Source organism: Balaenoptera ricei, chromosome 20 (assembly GCF_028023285.1).
Source record: "Balaenoptera ricei isolate mBalRic1 chromosome 20, mBalRic1.hap2, whole genome shotgun sequence".
NCBI lineage: Eukaryota > Metazoa > Chordata > Mammalia > Artiodactyla > Balaenopteridae > Balaenoptera > Balaenoptera ricei.
Genome location: NC_082658.1, coordinates 38219473 through 38231630, shown reverse-complemented (window position 1 = coordinate 38231630; position 12158 = coordinate 38219473). Strand labels below are relative to the sequence as shown.

Genomic DNA, 12158 nt, shown 5'->3' with positions numbered 1-12158 from the left:
ACGGCATGTGGGATCTTCCCGGACCAGGGCTCGAACCTGTGTCCCCTGCATTGGCAGGTGGATTCTTAACCACTGCGCCACAAGGGAAGCCCTGACTCTGCTTTTAAGTCCATCATTGACATTATCATGTTCATAAACATCTTCATAAATTCAAAATTCTCTCTGGTTCCTCTGATGGTTCTTTCTGGAAGTCCTTTAGTCTAACAGCAGTAGCCAGGGAATCATGGGCAGCTCCCTCGTAGGAAGTTCCCTTTCTTGCCAGAATACACTGGGTTTTCACCATGTGGGAACCCCTGGCCCATAGGATTATCCTTTGTTCTCACAGTACTCTAGGAAAATTAGATTCAAGGGGGTATTAGAATCACCCTGAAGGAGAAGAGCGTGTATAGAAGGGCAGTCTCATCCCTTTGATGAGGGGCCCTCTGGTCCCTGTTAGCATGGATAAGGCCCACTTCCCCTTAGTCGTTGCTCAGCACCCGCCGGGCTAGAGGCGCAGGGTCTTGGACTGGACCTGCCATACCCTCAGAGCAGGTGGGCTGAGCAGGCCGCATCATTCCTGGGGACAGAACGAGCTCCTAGGAATTGTGCTATTCAAGGCTTAACTCTTAGCCAAGCCTCATCCCAAAACAGTTCTTCTCCCTATCAGCACCCTGCTTAATCCCAGGATAAGCAAAGGGGGGTGTTGAGAGGAGCAAGATGGCACCAAGTGAGGAGACCCAAGCCACAGGAGAGATGGGAATCTCCATGGCAACAGCTGCCGAGGAGACAGGAGGCTCCAGCAGCACCCAGCACTGCCCTGGGGGAGCAAGGAGGGAAGGCAGAATTCTGAAGGCACTGATATAGGCTCGCAGCCTGGGATTTTTGGAGCAGAATTAGGAGGTGAGAGAGGCTGGCGCCAGGAGAAGAGCCCTTTGCAGCTGACCAGTTTGGAAAAGCAGGGCTTGAGGACTGTTGGAACGGCTTTGCAGCAGGCTCTTCATTTACACACCCCTTGCTCCTATCTGCCCCCACCGCCATGTGTCCTTGGCCCTGGCACCCCTGAAATGACAGCTGGTGGCTCCTAGCTTACCATGAGGCCATCTGATAAGAAGGCCCCCTCTTTCATGGCACCAGGAGACCTGCCAGGTACCTGTGAGAACAGTGGGGACGTGCTTGGCTCTCCCAGCTATGCCTTCTGCCCCCTAGAGCCCCCTAACCTGTCTCTCTCTCTCTCTCTCTGCAGTCCCACCCCCTATACCTGTGCAACGCCAGCGACGACGACAATCTGGAGCCTGGATTCATCAGCATTGTCAAGCTGGAGAGTCCCCAGCGGGCCCCCCGCCCCTGCCTGTCACTGGCCAGCAAGGTAGATTCGCACTTGACCCCCGCACACCCTGAACCCCTGTGCGCCCAGCTCTGGGCTGTGAGAGGTCCTGTGCTCTTTGTCTGCTTGTTTCCTGAGAGTGATGTGCTCAATTCAGGTTTTTATAACCCATGACTGGTCTGAGAGACATGGAAATTCAGGCTGCTGTCCTCTCCCCACCAGCCATGTGCCAGCAGAACGTTTTGCCTGTCATCTAGGGCATGTGCCCCATCCTAGCTCTTCCCCCATCACCTGGAAATTCCTACACCCCTTCCCCTGCCTAGCATCAGAGCAAAGAGGGGGTCAGCTGGAGGGCTTTTCCATCTTTCAGAAATATTCTCTGAGCACTATGCAAGAAGAGTGGAAACAGAAGCCATTAAAACACTCTTCCTCCGAGATTGCAAACCGTCAGCCCCGCACTTCCTCAGGGCACCTTTGGCTGGAGCTGGCAGCAGCTGCCACCTTTCCACTGTCATGGGCTTTCTGGTTTGCCATGCTCCCCACTGGCCTGCTACCTCATAGAGCCTGTAAACATTTGCATTCGTGACCCCTGCTTTAACATTAGTTACTATTTTCTTTGTGCTTGTCATGTGCCAGGTGGGACATGGGATAGATACTTCTTATATATATTAATTCTCATTTGCTTTTCACAACAATCAGGAAAACTAGACATTGTTATTCTCTAGTTGACATATAAGACAAATGAGGATCAGAAAACTTAAGTAGCTTGCCAGGGTGGCAGGGATAGGAAGGGGCGGAGCTGAGATCTGAACCGAGGCTTGTCCACTTCTCAAACCTGAGTTTTAATCTCTGTGCTCTGTTACCTCCCATTCTGGCTGGAGAAACTGAACATACGTGAAAAGAGTCTCGTGGTGAGCCAAGCCAGAGTGTAGTTAGACTGTGGGTGGCACGGTCAGGCAGACTTGGGGGAGGGGGTCCTGCTCCCAGGGGTGGTGGGAGAGGACGGTGACAGTCCCGCCCTATGCGCCTGCTCCTTGAACTCTGGCCCAGGGGATTTATGATCCTCCCGAGGGCTGTTTCCTGGGCCATGAGTCTCAAGGAAACAGCCTGGGTTCTTACGTGATCCCCCAGGGGGCAGGGACTCGGGCAGGACTCGGAATGTGGTGCCCACAGATAGGGGAAGATATTCTCCCAGCCTGGTGCTGATGCAGAAGGGGCCCTGGGGAGGTGGGAGCTGGGGTCCAGGACACACCTGAGGAGCTGGAGGGTGTGGTGTCTCTGCAGGACGGTAAGTGTCCTCCTGGCAGCAGCATTTTGTTAGGCTGAAGCTACCCTACCTCTGACTATTTCATTTCCATTGCTTGACAAAATATGGGCAAATGCCATTCATTTATTCATTTGGTAGATGAGTGCCCAGTGTGAGGTAGGTGAGTGTGAGTTAGAGAGAGGGGAGGGAGACAGACAGATGGAGGAGGACGGGTTCTGAGAGCTCTGCTGTCCCTCTGAAGCAGCGTATGATTTCACATGCGTGTGGGCCCTCGGCAACCCGCCGGGATGTGTCCACATAGGAGGTTTTCTTCTCGCCCCTAGAGGACCACTCTCCTGTAGGAGAAATGAGCCATGTGAACAGACACTGGGTGACAAGGAACATGTGGTCAGTGCTCTTTGAGGTACTTAATTAACCTTGCTGGGCCTTTGTTTCCACTACCATAAAATGGGACTTTTATTTCCTACCCCAGTGATCATTGTGAGGATGAAAATAGTGTACGTCAAGTGCCAAATAGTCCCTGAGCTAAATAAAACACAAAATCAAAAAGCCATTAGGAGTTCAGAAGAAGCACCTTGGCTGCTGCCCTGTGACCTTTTTTCTTTCTGAGGTCACTGCCTGAGCTTCCCGTGCCCACCCCCCCACCCCCCGCACCATACTCACCCCGCTTCCCCTTGCCCGTCTTCTCCCCCCATCACTCTGCGGAACTGCTCTGGCCCCAAGCTCTCCCGCGGGTCAGGTCCAAGGCATCCCTCGGATCTCTCATCCTTTGACCTGACCAAGTAGCTCCTACCTGGGATCCCCTGGCCCAAAGGAGGTCTGTGAAGGTAGTAATGTGGATCTTTGGGCTACTTCCAATATTTTAGACTTCCCACAGGCTTAACTAAACTCTTCATTTTTTTTTGCTTTTGGTTGAATTCTATCAGTTCAATGTGTTAATACAAGTTATCTCATAGGAAAATGAATTGTGCGTAATAAATGCAGTTAGTTTGGTAAAACATATTTAAATATAGGGCTTGTGGGAGGCATAAGGGAAAGGTGGGTCTTTGGTGAGGAAATTCGAAAACCACTGACCTCAGTCAGCTCTGCTCTGGCAAATCAATTAGTGTCAGTGGTGCTGTCCCCATCCCCGGAACTGGGGCTCTTGAGCCAGGCAATCCCAGGTCTGGGGCCTGGCTTCTCCACTGCCCCTCAGTGTGACCTGGACATGTGCGCTCAGCTCTCGGAGCCTCTGTTTCCCCATCTGTGAAAGGGGAACAATAACAGGTCTCATATCTTATAGTAGTTATGAGGAGTTGAGGAGACAGTACAGATGCCAAGCGCACAGCAATCACTCAATAAATGACTGAAGCTGTCACTGCTGTCCTTGTCATTGGCATCATCATCCTATGCTTTCATAGTTAACAAGGTTGGCCTTTTTCTGTCACGGTTCTCTCTTTTGATCTCTGACCCTCACTGTAGTTCTTCTGGACTCTCATTCTTGTCAGCATACCACCTTCCTCCCCCTACCCAGTCACCCAGATTGGTTTCTGTTTCTTTATTAGCACCTCCACAGCCATCCTTGTGATCCCCCAGGCCCTTAGCACCTCATGCCTGGACTGGAGCAGTGGCCTTTTGCCTGGTGGAAGGAGCTGGCTCTGGAGGCAAAAAAGTTGGGTGCAAGGCCTGCCTCTCTTACCACAGAGAACACTCCCTGCTAACCAGGTACTCGGAAGGCTGAAGTCCTGGGTGGGAATTCTGCCTTCACTGCTTATCAGCTGTGTGACCCCGGGCAAGTTGTTCAGCCTCTCTGAGCCTCTGTCTTTTCCTCAATTCAAAAGTGGAGCTGATGCCTGTCTTATAGAATTGTTGTGAGGAGTAAATGAAATCATGTACGCAAAGCACATGGCGATAGATGTTATGATAATAACTAATACTTAAGAGTGGCTTAATGACAGATACAAATAAATAAATAAATAAATAAATAAATAAATAAATAAATACTTAAGGAACACTTACTATGTTCCAGGCGCATATTACAAGGCTTTACATGGAGTAACTTATATAGTCCTCAGAACAACCCTGTGAAGTAGGTCCTGTTATTATCCCTAGTTTATAGAAAGGAAAACTGTGGCACAGAGCAGTTAAGTGACTTGCCCAAAGTCTCACAGCTAATGGTTGATGGCAGATTTAGTACTCAAACCTAAACAGTCTGGGCAGAGTTGGTCTCAATAATGGTTATATCCCCTCTCCTTCCTCCTCCCCTTGCTTTCAAGCCTAGGTGAATCCCACCTCTTGTATTGAGTCTTTCCTAACTGGCTCAGCCCAGCTAGGCTACTAGGAGCAGAAATCCTTCCCTCCTGGCATGCTGCCAGGGTCTCTGGCCATGCTTTTCATACCAGGTTTCATGGAGATGCCTTGGCAGGGGCTGGGGTTGAGGGGAAGCCAAGGGTCCTTCTTACCCCTAATCCCACCCTCAACCTCAGCTCACTTTTATCTGTTTTGTATTGAAGATTTGTGTCAGTCTCTGTGTGTGTGTGTGTGTGTATTGTGGGGGGCACAATGGAGGGAAGGGCTTTCTGCAGTGAAAAAAGGGTTTGGAAACGACTGGTCTATTTCATTCATTTGTACTCTAGAATGTTATCAGCATTATAATCGTACGTATATGCTTTGTCTCCGCAGCTAGATTGAGTTGTTCTGGAGGGCTTGGCCTTCCCTGGCTTGGTGCCCTGAGCACAGTGGGTGCTCAGTCAATCTTTGATGAGGAGGAGATACACAGTGACTGTCACTGTGTCTGGAGAGGAAAATCTAAGGTGCAGGGAAGTGCAGAGTGTGGAAGTGCAGAAGTCCTGGAACGTATTGGCTTCCACTGCTAAAGGCCATGGACAGCCTGTTGGCTGCTCTTAGAGGGCTGGCTGAATCTTTGCAGCTCCCAAAGAGGTCTCTGGGTTGTCTTTCTAAAGCCCATTCTTCCTGTCTGGAGGGCCTGCCCGTCCTCTCTGTCTTCCAGGTTCTGGTCTGGAAGAAGTGCTTCTCTCTCTCCCTCCCTCCCTCTTGCTTGGGTGCAGGCGGACGGCAGGGCAGCATGGGTAGCCCCTGAGTGGGCTGCCATCTGGCCCCAAATCTTGCCTTTTGAGTCCTAGAACTCTGCACACAGGCACCCACTGTCTGAAAGGCCTGTTTGTTTCCCCTGTTGGCCAACCCTCTCTCTTTGATCACTTTTACAACTTTGTAATTATGGGCTGTAATCGGCTGGGGTGTTTGAACGTCAGGGTAATTACTTTCCACTGTTCCTACCCCAACCCTTCAAAAAGAGAGGGGTAGGGAAGTAAGAACATCTCCAGAGAAGGAAGTCTCTGCCCTTCCCTCCTGCTCTTCCAGGCTGGGCTGGGTTCAAGGTCTCATTCTGGGGATGAGAAACATGAGGCCCTGGTAGCACTGAGGATCCAGGAGTCTCAGTTCTGTGACTACTGGGGTGACCTCCCCACCCCTTGGTTAAGTCAGGGACTATGAGATTAGCAGAAGGAGTCCTTCTCCTTTTCCCCTAGGGCTGCTCCCATGCCCTGGTTTGGAGGGCTCTGAGGACTGGACAACTTCTTTTCGCCTGGGGTCGCCTCGGTGGGGGAGACTTCCTGGGAATAAGCAGGCTAGAGGAGGATGAAGGCTGTGACCTCCACTTCTTCAGCAGTTCCATTCTCGAGTCCTGTGAATTTCCAGTCAATTAGCCTGGCGAGCCTGGGCCTGGGCTGGGCCTGGGTGCTGGTAGAGGGCCTAGCCCAGCTCCTCAGGGAAGGAGGAAGGGAAGAGGGAAGGTGCCCTCCTGGCCGCAAAGGCCCCACTTGAGGGTCTCCACCACCCTCCCGGGGCTCTCCTGCCTGCAGGCTGCCTGTTCTGAGGGGCCCCCTGCCCCCTGCGGCCGCCTGGGGAGTAGGGATCTGGGAGGGGAGCAGGAGCCGCTCCCCTGGCCTGCCTGGCAGGAGACCTGCCCCAACAGGCTCTCGCCAGGAAGGGAAGCAGAGATCAAAGCGCTCGGAGTGTAAGCCCCAGCACGGGCTGCTCTTCCTGACTGCACTACTTGCAGAAGGGTTAACTCCTTCAGTGCCTGCAGGAAGGCCCGAAAGGATCAGCAGTCCCCAGGGGCCTGAGGTCCCAGCCCAATGCCTTCGCAAGGTGAGCCTTTGCTCTAGGGAGGAGGGCTGGAGAGCATCGGCGCCCGGGAGAGAGGTGACAGTGAGGCCGGAACAGGGTCTGTCTGTCGGTCCTTTGCCCTTGTGCCTCCACCCCCCCTCAGCTCTTATCTCCCTGGTCTTACCCCACACCCAGAGCCCCTAGATTCCTGCTTTTTGTTCTCTTTCTGGCTCTGCTCTCTGCTTTGCCTGGTTGGCTAGATCCTCTCAGAGCCTTGGCGAGCACGCATGTGCATGTGCTTGTGCACGTGTGCACACTTGCATCCTTGTGGGAACAGCCCTTTGGGTCCCTCCCAACCCGAGTCTCTACTGCCACCCTCAGGGAGGGGGTGAAGGGATAAAGCACCAGACAGGGACTCCAGTAAGTCCTTGAATTGGAGCCAGAGAAAGAGTTGGCAGACTAGAGTGTGGCAGGGAGAGAGAGCCGTGAGATGGGCTGAGCCTGGGGCTGTCATAGATGCCTTGGGTGAGAGCGGCGTCCCAGGCTCCTGGAACTTGGCCTGAGGCGGGGGGCGGGAGGCTCTGCAGGCTCCTCTTGTCAGGCAGGGCTGGCCCCTGGAAAGCCCAGTTCTGTTCTGCAGGAGCTGTCCCCCTCTCTGTACTGGGGACTGGTCACCCCCCCCGGGCCCTGGGGGTGCTGGTCGCTCCCTGCTCTCGGTCCTCACACTTCTTAGTGAAGGCGGACTGGGGGCACCTTGACGGCGGGGGCTGTGTCTTATTCATCCTTAGGCCAAGAGCCTAGTCTACCCCCTGGCACCTACTAAGCCCGGTTAGGGGTTTGTCCCATTACGAAAGGAAGGACTGAAGGTTGTCCTGGAAGGCAGTGGACCTGGGTGAGCCTGGGGCGGGGCAGGGGATCCTAACCCCACTGACCCCTTGCATGTGTTATATGTGGGAGTGTACAGAGGTGTGGTGTGTGCAAGATCCTAGGAAGGGATGTGAGGGGGCGAGGCCAGGGCGTGGATGGGCTGTGTGTCTGACCCCTGCGGGACCTCTGCTGTGTGTCTCTGCAGGCCCGGATGGCGGGGGAGCGGGGAGCCAGCGCCGTCCTCTTTGACATCACGGAGGATCGCGCTGCTGCTGAACAGGTACCCGGGACGTGGGGTGTTTGAGGAGGGGGCTGGACGGAGGAAGAGAAATGTGCCGGGGAAGAAGTCAGGACACAGCCACCCTCGTGGGCACTTTCCCTCCTGCAGCTGCAGCAGCCCCTGGGGCTGACGCGGCCAGTGGTGTTGATCTGGGGTAATGATGCCGAGAAGCTGATGGAGTTTGTGTACAAGAACCGAAAGGCCTACGTGAGGATTGAGCTGAAGGAGCCCCCAACGTGGGTAAGCACGCCAGGTCTCCAGCCCCGGCCCCAGCACCTGCTGTCACCCGCACCTTTTCCTGCGGTGTCTCTCACCAAAAGCCCTTAGACTCCTGGAGCTAAAGAGACCTTGGAAACCCTCTAGCGCAACTCTGTCCACCAGCTGTGCACCTCTAGGCAAGTTTCTTCCCCTCTCTGAGCTTCATCTGCAGAATGAACAGATTGGGCCAGCTGAGCTCTAAAGTTGTTTTTCAGCATCGTGGTTTCATGGCACAGAGTAGCAGAGCCAGAATGAAACCCTGGTCCCCAGGCCCCCTGACGCCTGGCTGGTATTTCTCCATCGACTGGGAAGCTCGGCCAGCTGCTCGCTGGGTAGCTTCCGCCTTGTAGAGGGGTCCCTGTCCCCTTTTTCCCAAGCACGCAGGTCTCGAGATAGTACCTCTCACAGCAGACGTTTGGAGGAGTGCCCGTGGGCAGAGGGACCACCTCAGCCCACCTGCAACCTCATCCCCTCTGCTGGAAGACTCAAGGGGCCCTCCAGTTCTCCGTGTGTCTCCTGGGCTCCTGTGTTTCTCCCGGGTTGGCCCCACTCCTTCCAGAAGTGTGACACTTTCCCTCTCTGCTCGCTCCCCCAGCCAGATTATGACGTGTGGATCCTCCTGACGGTGGTGGGCACCATCTTTGTGGTCATCCTGGCCTCGGTGCTGCGCATCCGGTGCCGCCCCCGTCACAGCAGACCGGTGAGCCGGGTGGGCTCCCTGGTGGAGGTGGGCGAGTGCATGTGTGGGGGAAGGTGGGGAGCAGGAAGGGAAAAGTGAGGAAAGAAGGTGCTCTTACGCCTGTGAAACAGTTTACACCTAAATACCCCGGCAAATGACTTTGCTGATTTCCAGCAGCCTCTCTCCACAAGAGTCCTCATTTGTTAATTCATTCAACAAATAAAGTGAGCTCCTGTTCTGTGCCAGGCACTGTTCCAGGTGTTGGGGATAGTGCAGTGAACAAAAAGACAAAAGATTCCTCCCTTCGGGGAACTTTCATTCTCGTAGAAAGAGACAGACAATAAATAGGTAAAATGAATGAGTAAATAAATAAGTAAAATATACAATAATTTAGATGGTGGCATGTGCCAGGGAGAAAAATAAAATAGAAAAGGGGAGGGAATGGAAAGGGGACAGGGTTAATTTTTAAAAGCAAGGCCAGGGAAGGCCTCATTGAGAGGATGACATTACAGGTAAGACCCTCAATGGGTGAGGGGGTGATCTGTGCAGATACCTGGGGAGAAAGTGATTGAGGCGAGAAAACAGGAAGTGCCAAGGCCTTGAGGCAGAAGTGTGCCCGGTATGTCTGAGGAACAGCAAGACGGTCCTGTGGCTGGAATCCAGTGAGTGAGAGGGCAGAGCAGGCGGTGGGGACAGAGAGTTCATGGGGGCCCAGTGGTATGGGACTGTTAAGGCCGTTGTAAGGATTTTTTTTTCACTCATGGGAGGGTTTTGAGCGGAAGGAGAGCCATGATCTGACCTCACCTGATCTGTGGTGAGAAACCAGCTCAGAGGCTATTACAGGAATCCAGGGGACAGTAGTGGTAGCTTGGATTAGGGAGGTAGCAGTGAAAGTGGTGAGGATTAGTTGGACTCTCCATACACTTTGAAGGCAAAGCTGACAGGTTTCTAATGGACTGATCATGGAGTGCAAGAGAAGGGTCAAGAATGGCAACAAGATTTTTGGCCTGAGCAATTAAAAGAATGGAATTGCCTTTACTGAGGTGGGGAAGACTGCGGGAGGACAGGTGTGCGGTTGGGCGGTTCATGGGATTAGGAGTTCAGCGTGGGGCCTGTCAAGTTTGACATGCCTGTTAGATATCCAAGTTGAGATGTCAAGCAGGCAGTTGGATAAAAAGTTGCTCTCATGGGTCATCGAGGGAAGGAAAATCAGTAGTATGAGTGGGGCATGGGATCAGTAGTGTGAGTGGGGAATGGGATCAGTAGTATGAGTGGGGAACGGGATCAGTAGTGTGAGTGGGGCATGGGATCAGTAGTGTGAGTGGGGCATGGGATCAGTAGTGTGAGTGGGGAACGGGATCAGTAGTGTGAGTGGGGCATGGGATCAGTAGCGTGAGTGGGGAATGGGATCAGTAGCGTGAGTGGGGAAGGGGATCAGTAGCGTGAGTGGGGAACGGGATCAGTAGCGTGAGTGGGGAACGGGATCAGTAGCGTGAGTGGGGAACGGGATCAGTAGCGTGAGTGGGGAACGGGATCAGTAGTGTGAGTGGGGAACGGGATCAGTAGCGTGAGTGGGGAACGGGATCAGTAGTGTGAGTGGGGAACGGGATCAGTAGTGTGAGTGGGGCATGGGATCAGTAGTGTGAGTGGGGAATGGGATCAGTAGTGTGAGTGGGGAACGGGATCAGTAGTGTGAGTGGGGAATGGGATCAGTAGCGTGAGTGGGGAATGGGATCAGTAGCCTGAGTGGGGAAGGGGATCAGTCGTATGAGTGGGGGAATGGGATCAGTAGTGTGGGTGGGGAACGGGATCAGTAGTGTGAGTGGGGAATGGGATCAATAGTGTGAGTGGAGGAATGGGATCAATGGTATGAGTGGGGAAGGGGATCAGTCGTATGAGTGGGGGAATGGGATCAATGGTATGAGTGGGGAAGGGGATCAGTCGTATGAGTGGGGGAATGGGATGGGAGGGCTTAGCCTGCTTGGCAGAGCCATGTATGAACTCTGAGGATACAGACGCCTCAGAGTGGTCAAGTGGTCACGGGATCTAACTGGGTGGCTGGGAACCGAGTACAAGCTGGAGTCCAGGGCTGGGGGAAGAGGAGCCCTTGCCCCATTCTGGCCCCACCCTCTTCCCAGGATCCCCTTCAGCAGCGAACAGCCTGGGCCATCAGCCAGCTGGCCACCAGGAGGTACCAGCCCGGCTGCAGGAGGGCCCGGGCCGAGTGGCCAGACTCAGGTAGCAGCTGCAGTTCAGCCCCTGTGTGTGCCATCTGCCTGGAGGAGTTCTCGGAGGGCCAGGTAAGGCAGGGCCGTGGTTTGCCTCCGTGACCAGGCTCGGGAGGGAGGCTGGAGCTTGGGGGAGGAAGCACTTAAGGCTGGTGTGAGTGCTCGAGCTGCATCTATGTCCTGTGTATCCTGCACAGACAGCCCTGAGGTTGGGTTATTTTCCTGGCTTTCCAGGGAAAGAGAACTACTGTTTGTTGAGTGTGTACCACGTGCCAGGCTCTGCAGTGGGTGCTTTAGAGGCATCGTCTCGTTTTAGTCTCGTGACAGTGAGGGGTGGGGGTAGATTAGTTTTTTAGCCTCATTTTACAGCAGAAAACTGTCTGTTAAGAAACTTGCCCAAGGTCATGCAGCTAAGTGGCAAAAGCCAGGTCTACTTGATATCAAAGCCCATACCGTTTCTGTCCTACTGTGAGGTCTTTGAAAGCAGATGGCGGCAGTAAGGAGAGGCCAGAGGGAGTCGGGGATGCCCTGCTTCCTGGCCACGGCTGTAGCTACAGACAGCTCTGGTTCAGACCCCTTGTTTTCTCCAGGAGCTACGGGTCATTTCCTGCCTCCATGAGTTCCATCGTACCTGTGTGGACCCCTGGCTGCATCAGCATCGCACTTGCCCCCTCTGCATGTTCAACATCGTAGGTAGGAGGTGGGCCAAGGACTCCCCTGTGTGCAGGCAGATGGGTCTAGAAGGGGCTTCCCTCTGGGCAAGTGTTTTGCCTTGAAGCTGAGGAGAAGGCAGGACTGTGCACTGCTCGAAGGGGCCTCATTTGAGGGGGCGGCCATTCCATTGCAGGCATCTTTATGACGTATTTTCATGACAACTTTGTTGATTTTAAATCTGACTGATTTGTTTGTTTGTTTATCTATTTATTTATTTTTGGCTGCGTTGGGTCTTTGTTGCTGCGCGCGGGCTTTTCTCTACTTGCGGTGAGCGGGGGCTACTCTTTGTTGCGCTGCGCGGGCTTCTCGTTGCGGTGCGTGGGCTTCTCACTGCGGTGGCTTCTCTTGTTGCGGAGCACAGGCTCTAGGTGCACGGGCTTCAGTAGTTGCGGCGCGAGCTCAGTAGTTGTGGCTCGCGGGCTCTAGAGCTCAGGCTCAGTAGTTGTGGTGCACGG

General features: G+C 53.8%; 1 protein-coding gene across 5 annotated transcripts in view; it reads left to right on the top strand.

Annotated features, from left to right (window-relative positions):
• RNF43 (ring finger protein 43) overlaps nucleotides 1-12158 on the top strand; it is a 61680-nt gene that overhangs the window by 44047 nt on the left and 5475 nt on the right. For 3 of the 5 annotated variants that reach the window (XM_059907794.1, XM_059907793.1, XM_059907792.1), the window contains 6 exons: nucleotides 1223-1345; nucleotides 7750-7824; nucleotides 7933-8064; nucleotides 8678-8782; nucleotides 10900-11061; nucleotides 11580-11682. In XM_059907794.1, coding sequence (XP_059763777.1) covers nucleotides 7756-7824; nucleotides 7933-8064; nucleotides 8678-8782; nucleotides 10900-11061; nucleotides 11580-11682 — 571 coding nt within the window. In that variant the 5' untranslated portion in view covers nucleotides 1223-1345; nucleotides 7750-7755. Of the gene's footprint in view, nucleotides 1-1222; nucleotides 1346-2871; nucleotides 2974-4203; nucleotides 4275-7749; nucleotides 7825-7932; nucleotides 8065-8677; nucleotides 8783-10899; nucleotides 11062-11579; nucleotides 11683-12158 lie in introns of those variants that run through there. The other 2 variants (XM_059907796.1, XM_059907795.1) reach the window with 2 other exon arrangements.